Genomic DNA, 13,125 nt, shown 5'->3' with positions numbered 1-13,125 from the left:
TATACAAAAGTAACATTTTAAGGAAATGTGAATGGTACAGCTTTTGTAGGTTGTAATACATGTGTAGACTGCCATCTAGTGGGAGTACACTTGTACTGCAATAGCCTATACTGTATGTATAGTTATTATATTCCAGTTCGGTGGTTCACTATACTGGTCTATCTATCTATCTATCTATCTATCTATCTATCTATCTATCTATATAATTGCAGTGCTGTTATATTAATTATATGTAAAACTGTAATCGTCCACAAAAGGTTTACTGTGCTCCACTAAATTAAAGCACAAGATGTCAAACAGTAGTTAATTATAAAACATGTTCTTGTGTGTACTTCAGGTAGAAACAGTACAAAAGTTGACATCACTTTATTTTTTTTCAAATCCCTCCCATTGTAGCTTCTGCACAATAAACAAAGTGGCAAAAGACACATTTTCATAAAGTAACAGCATTACTGAGAAACTCTATGCCTTTTATTTATTTTTATTTATTCACAACAAAACAAAATGTTGATCACTATACGTAACATTTACATTGCAAGTTGGGCCAGTGTATGGAAAGGGTGAAGCATTTGAGTGGCATACAATACCTGCATCTGTATCCCCAGATTCTGACTCGCTTGCCAAAACTGAAGCAGCACTTTGTAGATCCTGTTTTTTATGTTAATCCCACACATCACTTGCCATTTTAGAAACTGACATGCAAATTCTGGCAAGGTGGTAAATCGTTGCATGGCAAAATACGTTGCGATACATATTTCAAATATATGCACTGTAGACAGTGTCTCATTTGGATTTACAGGAATCTACAACAAAGTTAACAAAACAATTTAAAATGTATAAAACCAAAGAAATGTTTTTATTAAAGTTTAACATAACTTTTCACAGAAACAGGGCCGTCTCCGAAGCTGGTTTAATCAACCAGATTTTTTTTTTTTTTTTTCCCAGATCCCAGCAGAAGCATTCCGACGCCCAGGTCCAACTAGGATTCCTAAACCGAAGGCTTGCAGTACAACAAAAGCACCATCCAGCACAACTAGTACTCTTTTCAAATCTCTGCCTCAACAAGTGATCCAGTCAGGAAAAAGCCACTTTATGAAAACTGTACCTGGCAACCTAAATGTCACAAACCAAAAATTATGAACTGCCCTTATATTTGATTTGATTTGTGTGCAGAACAGAAGTCTGTATCAACCCTTGCCAAACCCACTCTGCTTCCCTGTTATACTATGGTACACTAATGCAGATCTCTCAAAGTTAGGTTAAGTTAATTGATTAGCATTTATCATGAATCTCTAAGACACTTCATCAAAGAAAAATGGAATGCTATCTGTATTACAGTCTACAGTATGTTACTGGGATGGTTTTGGTCTCATACCATACCAAATGATAATTAAGTAATGCTAAACAAATGACAATACAATTACCATTTGATTGAAAATTACACATCAGAGCCAAGGAGCTGTGCTCTGGTATTTTTATACAACCCCCCCATATTTAATATGCCGTCTGCATGTTGCCAATATCAGTCATAGATAGGATGCTAATCTGTACAGACCTGCACTTACTTTGAAAGATTGCATTAAATATAAAGTATTTTTGCTGGATGTATAGAAAAATGTATGATAAACTTTAAAAATGTATATATTAATACATTTCTGTTTTTTTTTGTTTTTTTGTATTTAAAGCAAATTGTTGGTTTATTTTGTTGATGTATTAAACCTAAAATGACTCACATTGAAAGTGTGTAATAGGCTAGTTATATTAGGCAGGTTTACCAGATATCCTTTTGTGCTTAGTGCTAAAAGAGTTAAAAGGTACATCGTTACTGTTTTGAGGCAATATTACAAGACAATACTGGGAGTACTGGCTGGATAGGAGCACTCACAGTAGTCCAGGGTATCCAAGGGTCACCGGAATTTGGCAGATCTGTTCACAACCGATCACAATACAAAGATCTTCTAGAGCACACAAAGCAGCATCTGTCAGGTGACGCACTTGCAGCCAATCATTCTGGAGCTTAGACGATAGGATAGGATATAAAAATGGGAAAGATATGAAGAACTGCTAAGAATACACTACTACTCAGCCCTGTCAAATGGAAAGGTTGAGACGTTATAGCATTGTTGCTAGATTCAATAAGCAGAATGAAGTTTGTTTTCATTGTACTCAGGTGCACACTATGTGGAAGTACCCTTCACTGATATTTACAAATGTTAAAAAAAAAAAACTACCTGTAACAGAACAGTAATGTTGGTATTGATGGTTTTAAAACAGTAATTCTAGATTAAATAACTATCTTGAAGTAGGAAAGTTATGTTTATGAGACAGGGGAGACAATTAATTATGAAATAATAGATTGCAACCATATATGACACTTGAATAATGTTCCCAAAGTCTTGGGGAAAGTTGTAATGTTTTCATCAGTGTAAAACAGCATCCTCTGCTGGATGAAAACTGATCTGCATATTGTAGTTAAAGTAGTTTAACAAGAAACTCTTTCCAAACGCTTTCCAGTACAGTACTGCAAAACACCATCCATCTCTGGGTCATGAAATAACTGCAAAAGATTCCAAAGACCCAGATGAGTACTAATCTCGACCTTACCTGTAGTGACATTAGATTAGTGCTAATCTGGTTTTTGCAATAAGCAATATACAGCATGGACATCAACCTCTTAAAGGATTTCTTAAATGGCACTGCTTAATGTATTCACTCGTGACATGAAGCAATGACTTGGACAACACAACCACAATTTTACCAATGTCAATGTACTGCTCTGAACATTAAAAAAATGAATTGCCTTAAATTATATTTTGTATTTTCTTTTTACCTTTTAATGGTGTGGGTCTCCAAAACTGTCTCTATAACTGTCTTAACTACTTTTCGGCTATCAGTACTGCTGTAGAATCCTAACTACCAAATTGAATAGACTTTAATTTCCTCATTTCAGAAATTTACATTCAAGGCAAGCAAGGCAGAATGGAATCACCCATTCAACCCAGAATATTAGGCTTTTAGTCTGATACTGATGTCCGATCTGTGTAGCAAAAGAACCATTTTTAATTGGCAACTTGTTTTCAGTAAATTTTCACACTGAATACCAAATGCATGTACTACCGTACAGCTGAACACAACAATCCAAAACATTAATTTTGGGGAATACGTACCCCTTATGAAAGCAGTGCTGCTGTAGCGGTGTGTAACTGGAACCCAGTGATGCAGGCTACTGTTACCCTGTTTAGACGCTTTTAAGACGGCTAAGTTTTTTTTTTTTTTTTTTTTGTAAACTCAGCCATTCCAGGTCCAGCCGTCCTAAAAGTGGCCTGCTCCAGAGAGGGAGCTTGGGTCTGTTTTTTGCTCTACTGTGAACGCGTCGGTCCCTGAGATGGCTCACCTTTACCACGTACGCTCGTGGGCAACGCCCTCATTGTCAGCGTCAAACAGGCAGAGGCAACAGCAACAGGAAGTTGTGATTTTTACTCGGATAACAAAACCAAACAGTATCTGACATAACGCTGACAGACTTCCTAAATACAAACAGACGTAATGTGAAAAGACATTTAAACGTGTATCGTTTATGTGGGATAAATGTGAAACAAGCCTATTTGCCACTAACCTTTATTGTCAGAAATATTATTTTTCACACATCCACAAATGTTTGGTTTTGTGGGTACCTTTATCTAGAATTGAACAAATCATTAAAGTAAAGGGCATTCACGCTGCGTTTTTTATGCCCGACGTTTCACTGCTTTTTTTGTATTCAGATTTGCACGTCAAATGTCACAGGCAAGATGGGGGAACATCTGATTATAGCAGAGCATAATATCTTGTTATTTATGATAAGCAGCAAAATAAATATCTCGATAAAGAATACAAACAGAAATGGTGGGAAAATATGAGGAAATTTGAAAGTAAACACTTGTGGTGTGTTAACATAAACACACTGTTTTTATTATTATTATTATTATTATTATTATTTATTTCTTATCCAGGGCGACTTACAATTGTTACAAGATATCACATTATACATTATTATCACATTATTTTTACATACAATTCCCCATTTATACAGTTGGGTTTTTACTGGAGCAATCTAGGTAAAGTACCTTGCTTAAGGGTACAACAGCAGTGTCACCTACTGGGGATTGAACCCACAACCCTCTAGTCAAGAGTCCAGAGCCCTAACCACTACTCCACACTGCTGCCCCACCACTACAACAAACTGCAGGTTTTCGTTAAATGTCCGGGTATAGCTTCTAGAAAGTGCATGCCATGAGACACCATGGTCTATTAGTACATATATTCCACACACACTTGAGATACCCATCCTATAGCTGTATGCTGTGGTTGTGAAGGAGCCGCCGGTAACAAGGTATCTGTGAGAAATACAAAAAATAAAACATCAGAATCCATCAAATGATTGTGTTTGGTAGTCCTATCTGTACTTCTAATTATGTTTAAACAATAACATTGTTTGAGATTATGTTACCAATACAGCAGCCGATCTGTCACATGCTACACACACCCAACCTATCGGGGCTCCTCGCCCAATATATGTTTCATTTTTTTTTTTTTTTTACAGCAATTATGCTCAGGTGTGAAAGGTAGTATTCAATTCCATAGGTTCCATTTTTTTACCCTAGAAAACGCAGCGAATAAACGCTACAGTGTAAATAGCCCTTAAAGTCTCTAAGAAGATTAAAGGTTTGTTTCACTAAAAGTAACACGCTTTTAGACCGGCACATAGCACTTATTTAATTATATGCATTATGGCACTAACTTCCGAATATTGATATGTATCAAAATACAATCACAGGTTACATTTGTAGATATGTGTGAAACATTATATTTTTGACAATTTTGTGGCAACCAGGGTTATTTCACAGGGGTGGGGTGTCTGGCCTTGACTTTACCTGCTTTTCTAAAAGTTTTCATGACTGACAGGAATACGTTCTTGTTGGTTTTAAACTCACTGTCAGCAGAGATGTTAAAACTTCTACTGTTAAAATATCTACTTAGTCCAGCTTAGTGTTATAAAACTGGAGAATGAATACTGGTCCCCAGTTGAGCTTCTTGCACTGGCATAAAATACCCTTATGTTGTTGAGATTTTTTATTTTTTTTACTTATTTCCTTAAAATGAATGTCCATATTGTTTTTCTTTAAACCAGTCTAAGTACATTAACAGCCCATCCTGTAGTTTTTTTTGTGTTCTTCTATTTCATTTAGCTATATTTCATCTACTGTTATGTGTCTACTCTTGACAGTTGCACTTAAATTTTATTTGTATTTTTGTGAACTGCTGTCCTCACTCAGAAAGTTGGTGTTGTACCAGTTATCTGGAGTTTCATCCCCAAATATATTAAAGGAAATAGGTGGAATGTCACTCATTTTTGGCAGTGGTTTTCTAACTAATAACAAATACAATGGCAGTTTGTCATGGTATACACTATATATACGCACGGTCATGTGATGCTGCTTAACCAATCAGAGGTTGTTATTTTTCCAAGCCATGTTATAAATATGTTTGTGTAACAAATGAATGCACTTACCCGTCACATGCGATTTCTGACTCTGTCACCAGTTTTCTGATACAAAGCCCATCTCTTCAATGTTACAATTTATTTGTTTATCCAAAGCCAGCAAGGGGAGGGGAGGAGAGGAGAGAGGAGGGGAGGAGAGGGGAGAGAGGGGAGAGAGGGGAGAGAGGAGAGAGGAGAAAGGGGAGAGAGTGGGGGAGGGGAGAGAGGAGGAAGGGGAGAGAGGAGGGAGGAGAGAGGGGAGGGGAGAGGAGTAAGGGGAGAGAGGAGGGAGGAGTCTGTCTTTATTGTGCAGTTACACAGCACTTCCTCCAATTTCAAATGACAAAAATGCAGCAAAAGCAAAGCGAACGAGCCAAGCTATGGTAATGTAAGACATTTAATCTTAAAACAGTTTTAGATACTGTGTTGCATATATATATCTTTTTTAATCTGTGTTCTTTAGTTGCTCTTATGCATTTTCATTTGCAAGTGAACTGTGACATAAGGGCCTTATGAAGCACTACTTTCTGCAATTTTGAATACTGACTTTGGATAATGTTTTAGTTGTGGATTTTTTTTAAAAAATATATTTTGCTAAATTGCATTGCCTTTTATGTTTTACCAGCTTTGTGCATGGTTGACATTTTGATTTCAATTTGCTGTTGGGCCTTTAATGGGAGATGTTACATACTGCTACACTACTTCCCAGATTTAAGTGTGTACTGTATTACAGTTAATGTGTCATCTCTTTTGGCAAGTGATATTTTCACAATCATATAATTCTGAATTTAAATACTTCTTCTATTGAAAATATAGTACTGTACCAACAACACCAACTACTGTACATGAAGACTGCTTATTTTAAAACAAAGTCCTTTCAGCTATGCATTTTTGACATTGTATCTTTTTTGTGTGCCCCAAAAAAACGGACAAGGGTTGGAACGGGCCAAAATGAAAAAATCAGATATGCCTCACACTCGTTTAACCATCACTGAAGTCACAATTTTACGGGTCGGATATGCGAGTACTGACTGTATTGTGAATTTTAATTACAGAACAGTCTAGTAGGAATGCTTTCAGGTCATCGGGGATATTTAAGTATAAACACAATTCTCAAACCAATATAACAATTGCCCGTGGCACGAAACCCACCATGCCGTCAAATAGGCAATTGTTTATCTGGAAAATGTAAACAAAAACAGCAGAAATACCTGAATTACTGCCGCTGTGTTTCCACCACTCGTCAGCTCCTCCCATCTTCAATACAAAACTACCGCTGACGCTAATCTGCACACAACTAAACTTTTTCACAATGGCAGATTCGAGTCTTACAAAACGCGCGCAGTACTTAAAAAATGTCAATAGTACGATAATGATCTTTTACTTTTTTTTTTTTTTTGACGACGACGAAAACTAGTTAAATATTGTTATTTTTTTCTAAAGGGTATCGTTTTATAAAAAAACAGTTTCTTGAAAATGCAGATGCTGAATAGAATTCTAGTAAATAAGCTGTTTAAATTTAAAGAGCCACACTTGGGTACTCCCACGCTGGACGACTTCCAGCAGCAGCAGTGTATTTTATTTATGTATTTATTTAGTAAAGCTGTATTATACAATATAATCTATTGGTACATGAATAAGCGAGTGACAATAAGTACACTAACTTTACGGGGTGTGGGGGGAAATACAGATATTATGAAATGTACAGTAAGTGCAGTGAATTACAACAACATTTTTGTTGCACATAAATGCAATTAGAATTAACAATATTGCACTTGCTTCAACATGTTAGTACATTGTTTTTTCCCATGAAAACAGCATTGTTGGGTAGAAATACATAATGTGCAAATCTAATTTAAAGAAAATCTAAATTATACACATATACTATATTATTGCATGGGGTAGAATGGCATTTTGAGAGGTAAAATCGCTGGCGCTTGTTTTCGTTTTATCAAAAAAACGATGACGATCCCTGTGTCATCCAATAAGATTCCAAAAGGTCAGCGAGGTTAACCAATCAGACTCACGTAGGTCGAAAGTGGAACCCAATCAAGTTTAAGAAAATGCGAGACACCGCCCGCGCGGCAAATTTCTCCTGCTTTTTAAAGATACAGCTGTAGTTTTGCACTGCTGTACAACACTAAGCCGGGCAGTCCTGGGGCTAGCAAGTGGGAACCGAGCAGGGACAAAAAAAAGATTCACCTACAACGAGGAATATTACGAGTTAGAATAGTCTTTTTTTTTTTTTTTTTTTTTCTTAAGCCACAGTGATGCGTAGATACAAAATAATATTTTAAAATAAATGCATTATTAAGAATTAAAATAGAAAGTTCTGATATAGACAGAAAAATAGAAAAGGCGGACTTTTTAGGGGGGAACCGTTTTACGTGGTTTGAACAAAATAGGGTCAAGTATTCCTTAAAAAGACTTAATCTTGTAGTTGTATTAGTTTTTTGGAAACCCAAGCAAAAAGAAAAGAAAAGAAAGGAAAGGATCTTTCTGTACACTTAATAGATTCCTGCTTAGTTAAGTTTGTGAATTTAAAAATAACATGGCCATATATTGTCAGGAGAGACGAGTTCTCATGGAAATTCCTACTCCTCAGCCAAAAACTTCAGGTAAGAAAAAATAAATAAAATGTTTAAGACGGGTCACTGAAACAATAATATAATTAAATAACTCCTGTTTCATTGATTCAGATTAGCGGTGCTTTGGGGGAGGGGTGGTCCTGTCTGTAATGTAATGTAACATTTTGAAAATACCGTGTTTATAAAACGTTTAAACAAAATAACTTACAGGTATAAAGAGCCGAGCGCTGTCGATTAAGCTAATTACTTTTATAGATTTTGTAAATGTTAAATATGATGCTTTGCAAAATTTTGCAAAAGTCTTGGCGGGTAGGGGTGACTAGATGATCACTGGCTTTGCGTTTTCCCACCAAACTCGGGACAGAAGAATAACAGGCAAGCTTTAATTTACTATCAAATATTGAATACTGAATTTATTTCTTACTCATAATACCTAAGCTGCTACATTTGTTATCAGCAATATTACACTTACATTTAAAAATCTAATTTGTGTGGCAGTATTAATGTTTAACTTTGCATTGTGTGATGTAGCATGTACACTGATATAATTTATTTCTGTGTAGTGTAAATCTCATGTTTAATCGATATATTGACTCGCCCAGTACGTTATTGAGGTATGTTGTAAATTACACAGCAGTCGTGAGGCCTTGTCTTGTGTGCTCTTAGGTTTAATGTTTTAAACTTCCACTTATACCAGAGTCCTTTTTTTTTTTTTTTTTTTTTTTTTAAAGTAACGTTGGTTTTTAGCAAATGTTGCTCGCTTGGAATTCATACAGTATTTTTTTTTTAAATCTCTCTCTCTCTCTCTCTCTCACCCCTCTCCCTCTCTCCCTCTCCCCCTCTCTCCCTCTCCCCCTCTCTCTCTCCCTCTCCCCCTCTAGCTGGCATAAGGAGGTCTTATTTGGACGCACTGAATTACAGGGGGGCATCCACACCTAACCTCAGAAACAACAGCATGCCGTCTAACCAAGACCTTTATTCTGAAAGCACAGGTAATAAATGAATAAATCACAGATTTTTAAATACAATGGTGTCTCGGATATAGAAAGCAGGGTTTTTTTTGCAAAGTGTTAAAGCACAGAAACTAGCAAACATCCATAGAGCTGATTGTCCACTTCTATTGCTTTTGTAAGTCATTGAGAAGCATTCAGTGCATTATATTATTTTTTTAAGCAGTCCTAGTAAATTTAAATTAATCTTTTTCATTTTTAGAAGTGTTGCATATGGTGTAGTAGGTGATTACATGTTAGGCAATGTCCGCTTTCAATTGAAATGTGTAGCTTGAGTCAGAAATTGTTCTTTAAACCATTAACCCTCTTTTTCTTTATTTTCACAGATAGCAGATTGTCTAATGGCTTTGAATCCTCCTTGCATATTGATGATCATTTTGAAAGAAGGCGAAGGCTGGCTTTCTGTTCCCCTGCCTCTGAATTCCAAGTTAGCTCCAGCTATATTACTGGTATGTTCTGTTGCTGTAGAAATGATACTGTTTCTCATTCAGAATTGGTCAGAAGAAAATGGTTGGGCTGTATAGAATGTTACCATCCTTTAAACTCGGTCAGAGGTGCACCTGCTCTATAAGCACTTGTACCTGAACTTTATTACAATTGTTTGATTTATTTTTTATAGCTGTAATATATGTAAACATTGGTGTCTATTGTATTAGTAGTTTCTGTTTCCAACATAAAACTAATCCATAACTGCAGGAAAGTTACATTTCTTTATTTTCTTTATTCTATGCTTACAATTTTTCACATCCTCCTTTCTTGGGAATCCCAGAACCCACTTTGAAGAAACAAAGGATTAGCAACAAGGAAGAATTGGAGCTGCCGTTTCAATTGGAGGCTCTCTCCCAGCAGCAGCAGCTTGTGGAACTAGTCAACTCCCTGGTGATACTGGAAGAGGTAGGCAAATGTCAGCCCTGTCTCGTGTATCTGTGCTGTGAATGCATGGGGGAGAAACAGTAATCCGAGTTTGTTTGGGCTTGTTGGTGACCCCAACAATGAGGTACTGTTGTATTTCCACTCTTGTAAACAAATGTGAGTTAGGAGTGATTACTTTAGTGAGCTGTGTGGATAGTGTTCCTTTTATTTAAAACCAAGATGCTGATTTAAAAAAAATAAAACAAGAAAAGCTAAATACATTTTAATACGCACTTAAATAACTAAACATTTTCTACAAGTCTTTGTAGTTTTTCTGGGTGCTTTCACATTGGTGTTGGACAAATGGCTTGGTAGGCAGAGCAAGTGGGAGATTCTTTCTCTTGTGGCTTTGGATTCACTGTGGTAAAGTGTTGTGGGATGATAAAGCAGGCCATCTTATATTTCCGTGTTTACCCGAACATTAACCTGTTAAAACACGAACCTTTCTGAATTTAAATAACCTGGTTTTATTTTGGGTTTTAAGCGGGAGCAAAAGACTCTTCCATTCCCAAACCTGAAGCCATTGCAAGAGGAATTGCAGCTGAAAAAGGCAAATGTATACAGATCCATCCCTTATACTCGGCTGGGTTCAAACAGAGATGCTCACTCTTACAGAAAGGCATGTCCTCAACTATTGGCATTCAAGGTTAGTATTTTATTGGGTGAGCTGCTTTGTGTGTGTATGTATGTGTGTGTATATATATATATATATAAAATTAGATACTAACTGAGGGACACAGGTGTCTTATGTTTGAAGACTTGATGTTTTGAGATGCTGCACTATGTATATTGTGTATAATTTACAAGTTCAATTGGCTTTTCAAGCCCTTAATGGATATTCAAACCATGTCCTCCTAGTTTTGATTGGAACATAGTACTTTTTCTTTCTTTTGACCTTTGGTTAATTGGCCATTAAACACTGCTGTTGGTATGTATTAATCTTATTTTTAAAATGTGCATTTTCTTAGAAAACTTGCATTGGAAGGGGTCAACTGCTGTTGCAGTGTAATCTGTGGGAATCGGCGCTGGAGTTTGTGCTAAATGCCTGGAGGTTCACAAGTGAGCTTCCCCAGTGGGAGACCAGCAGCCACAACAGATGTAAAGAGCAGTGCTTCAGTGCATTAGCAGCCCAGTGTACAACAGCCTTGCAACAAAGTTCAATTGGAATGAAGAGGGCTATTGAACTAAAGAGAAGGTAAATTATATTTTTGTTCGTAAATCAGATGGATAAAAACATTTCTCTTGGGTGTTCCCACGGAAATTTTGTTTTGCATAAATGCCAGTGGCATTTCTTTTTATAAATGCCAGATCCTTGCACCATCCTGCAACAACTCTGCTGGTTTTCTGTTCCCATGGCAATCCTTCAATTCAAAAGGGGTAGGGGTTGCATTGACTACTGATGCAGCTATTCCAAATTGAGTCTTTTAGATGCCACTTTACTTTTTGGATCATTTTTTTAAATACTGTATATTTACAGTACTGATGAAACTTCTTTTACAACAGGTTAAAAATTGCAAGAACTCACAGTAAGCTGATCATCCCCTGCATTCAAGAACTGGACAGCATTATTGAAAACCTCCAGTGCCGCACTGCAGAAACATAATCTGCTTTACTGACAGACTCTAAACATGGCAGCTTTTACTGGCGAATCAGAAGTTTTTTCTTAGAACTGAAGAGGGTAAAAAAGACCAACATACAAATTAAGACAACTAGCCCATCGAGCTGGAGAAAAAAAACATTTAACAGATTGAGGTGAAAAGCCAGGTGCAATCTGTAGAAATCATTTACCTTACATGGTTCATATGGGATTTGGTTCAAATTCACATGTAGATTTCATACATTAATTTATACCAAAAAAAAACCTAAGAAACTACATGGAGTTGGTAGATTACTATTTTTTTTTTGTACTGGTACAACGACACATTAATTTGCACATCCTAATGGAAACACATTTAAAAATTAGTTTGTCTGGAGATCAGAAGACTGTAATAGACTGTCCTATAGTCTTGAGTGGAACAATTTATTTACTGTCTTCCTGCCAATGATTCTTTGTATATAAATACTGCTGTCCCAGACCACTGTTAATATATATGTTTTGTTGTGTAGATGTGATCTCTACATATTGTTTAGATGGACACTGCTACTTTCAAACAGCAGTTGGGTCTCTTCGTACAGAAAGAAACGCTAGCCTTGGCTTGTCTATGTAGGACAGTGTAGTAGATGGTAATCTAATCTTAACTTTCATTGATATTTTCTATGGCTAACTTGTGTTATTTTTTTATTTTTTTTTGCGGATATACATGCATATACCTAGTATAGATGGATCTATTGGCCCATTGTCTTGTGTGGAGTTATCTTTCTCGGCACTACATACAGGTCTGCAGTGTTGAACGTCACATTTTTAAACAGGTTAGTTGAGAATATATTTTGTACACTGTAATAATTGACAGTTCTGCCATTCTATAGCAATGGAAACTTCAAAAACAAGTGCCTGTGTTAGTGTTCCGTTTTAGTTTATTTGAACTTGTGTGTCTTGGTTTGGATCTTTTTCCCAGTGCCTGTTCAGTGTTATGGCTACCTGGCTTCCTATATGATGCTGGACCAGAAGCAAGTACTACACAAGGGTTCTTCCTAGTCAAACGAGAGTGGTTTGCAGTTTTAAAAAATAAAAATAAAAAACTTAAACTTGTAGATATCTTGTAAATTGCAATCCCCTTTCAAAGATTTCCTTGCAAGATTGCACATTGTTTCTGAGAAACTTGAACTTTGAATTGCTGTATTTATATATTTAAAAAAAATCCTGTTACTGTATTGCTACTGTTTTTATAAGATGTAAATACTGAATGAAATGAGATTTATATTAAAGAATGAAATGTGTGTGTGTATATATATATATTTTTTGTTATGGTTTCTTTTATCATTTTTTTTCTTCCAGTTGGTATCAAATTCATGATTTTGATGGTATTAAGACATGTAAGGAGCACTCTCAAACTTTGAGGCTCTATAGGTAAAGCCAATACGTCCATAGTCTTGGTTGGGGGTCTGTCCGTTTGTTCCCTGTCCCCATTAAATTACTTGACTATTTGGACTCACT

At 36.2% G+C, this 13,125-nt stretch overlaps 2 protein-coding genes across 2 annotated transcripts in view; both read left to right on the top strand.

Moving 5' to 3' along the window:
- The window catches only part of LOC117407015 (filamin A-interacting protein 1-like), a 113,687-nt gene extending 110,881 nt beyond the window's left edge, over window positions 1-2,806 (top strand). Inside the window, exon 6 of the mRNA XM_034011544.3 lies at window positions 946-2,806. Coding sequence (XP_033867435.3) covers window positions 946-1,140 — 195 coding nt within the window. The 3' untranslated portion in view covers window positions 1,141-2,806. The remainder of the gene's footprint in view (window positions 1-945) is intronic.
- Window positions 2,807-7,629: 4,823 nt separating this feature from the next.
- On the top strand, window positions 7,630-12,908 carry LOC117407022 (uncharacterized). The gene is made up of 7 exons (XM_034011554.3): window positions 7,630-8,139; window positions 8,991-9,101; window positions 9,446-9,568; window positions 9,889-10,013; window positions 10,516-10,677; window positions 11,000-11,226; window positions 11,535-12,908. The coding sequence occupies exons 1-7, from the start codon at window positions 8,073-8,075 to the stop codon at window positions 11,632-11,634; spliced, it is 915 nt and encodes a 304-aa protein (XP_033867445.2). The 5' UTR covers window positions 7,630-8,072; the 3' UTR covers window positions 11,635-12,908.
- The last annotated feature ends 217 nt before the right edge of the window (window positions 12,909-13,125 follow it).

Source organism: Acipenser ruthenus, chromosome 8, assembly GCF_902713425.1.
Source record: "Acipenser ruthenus chromosome 8, fAciRut3.2 maternal haplotype, whole genome shotgun sequence".
Classification (NCBI taxonomy): Eukaryota; Metazoa; Chordata; class Actinopteri; order Acipenseriformes; family Acipenseridae; genus Acipenser; species Acipenser ruthenus.
This window is presented reverse-complemented; position numbering and strand designations above follow the sequence as displayed.

Coding starts and splice junctions, on each gene's coding strand:
- LOC117407022 (XM_034011554.3), top strand. CDS start 8,073: ATGGCCATATATTGTCAGGAGAGACGAGTTCTCATGGAAATTCCTACT. Junction 8,140..8,990: donor TCCTCAGCCAAAAACTTCAG/GTAAGAAAAAAT, acceptor CTCCCCCTCTAG/CTGGCATAAGGAGGTCTTAT. Junction 10,678..10,999: donor CTCAACTATTGGCATTCAAG/GTTAGTATTTTA, acceptor GCATTTTCTTAG/AAAACTTGCATTGGAAGGGG.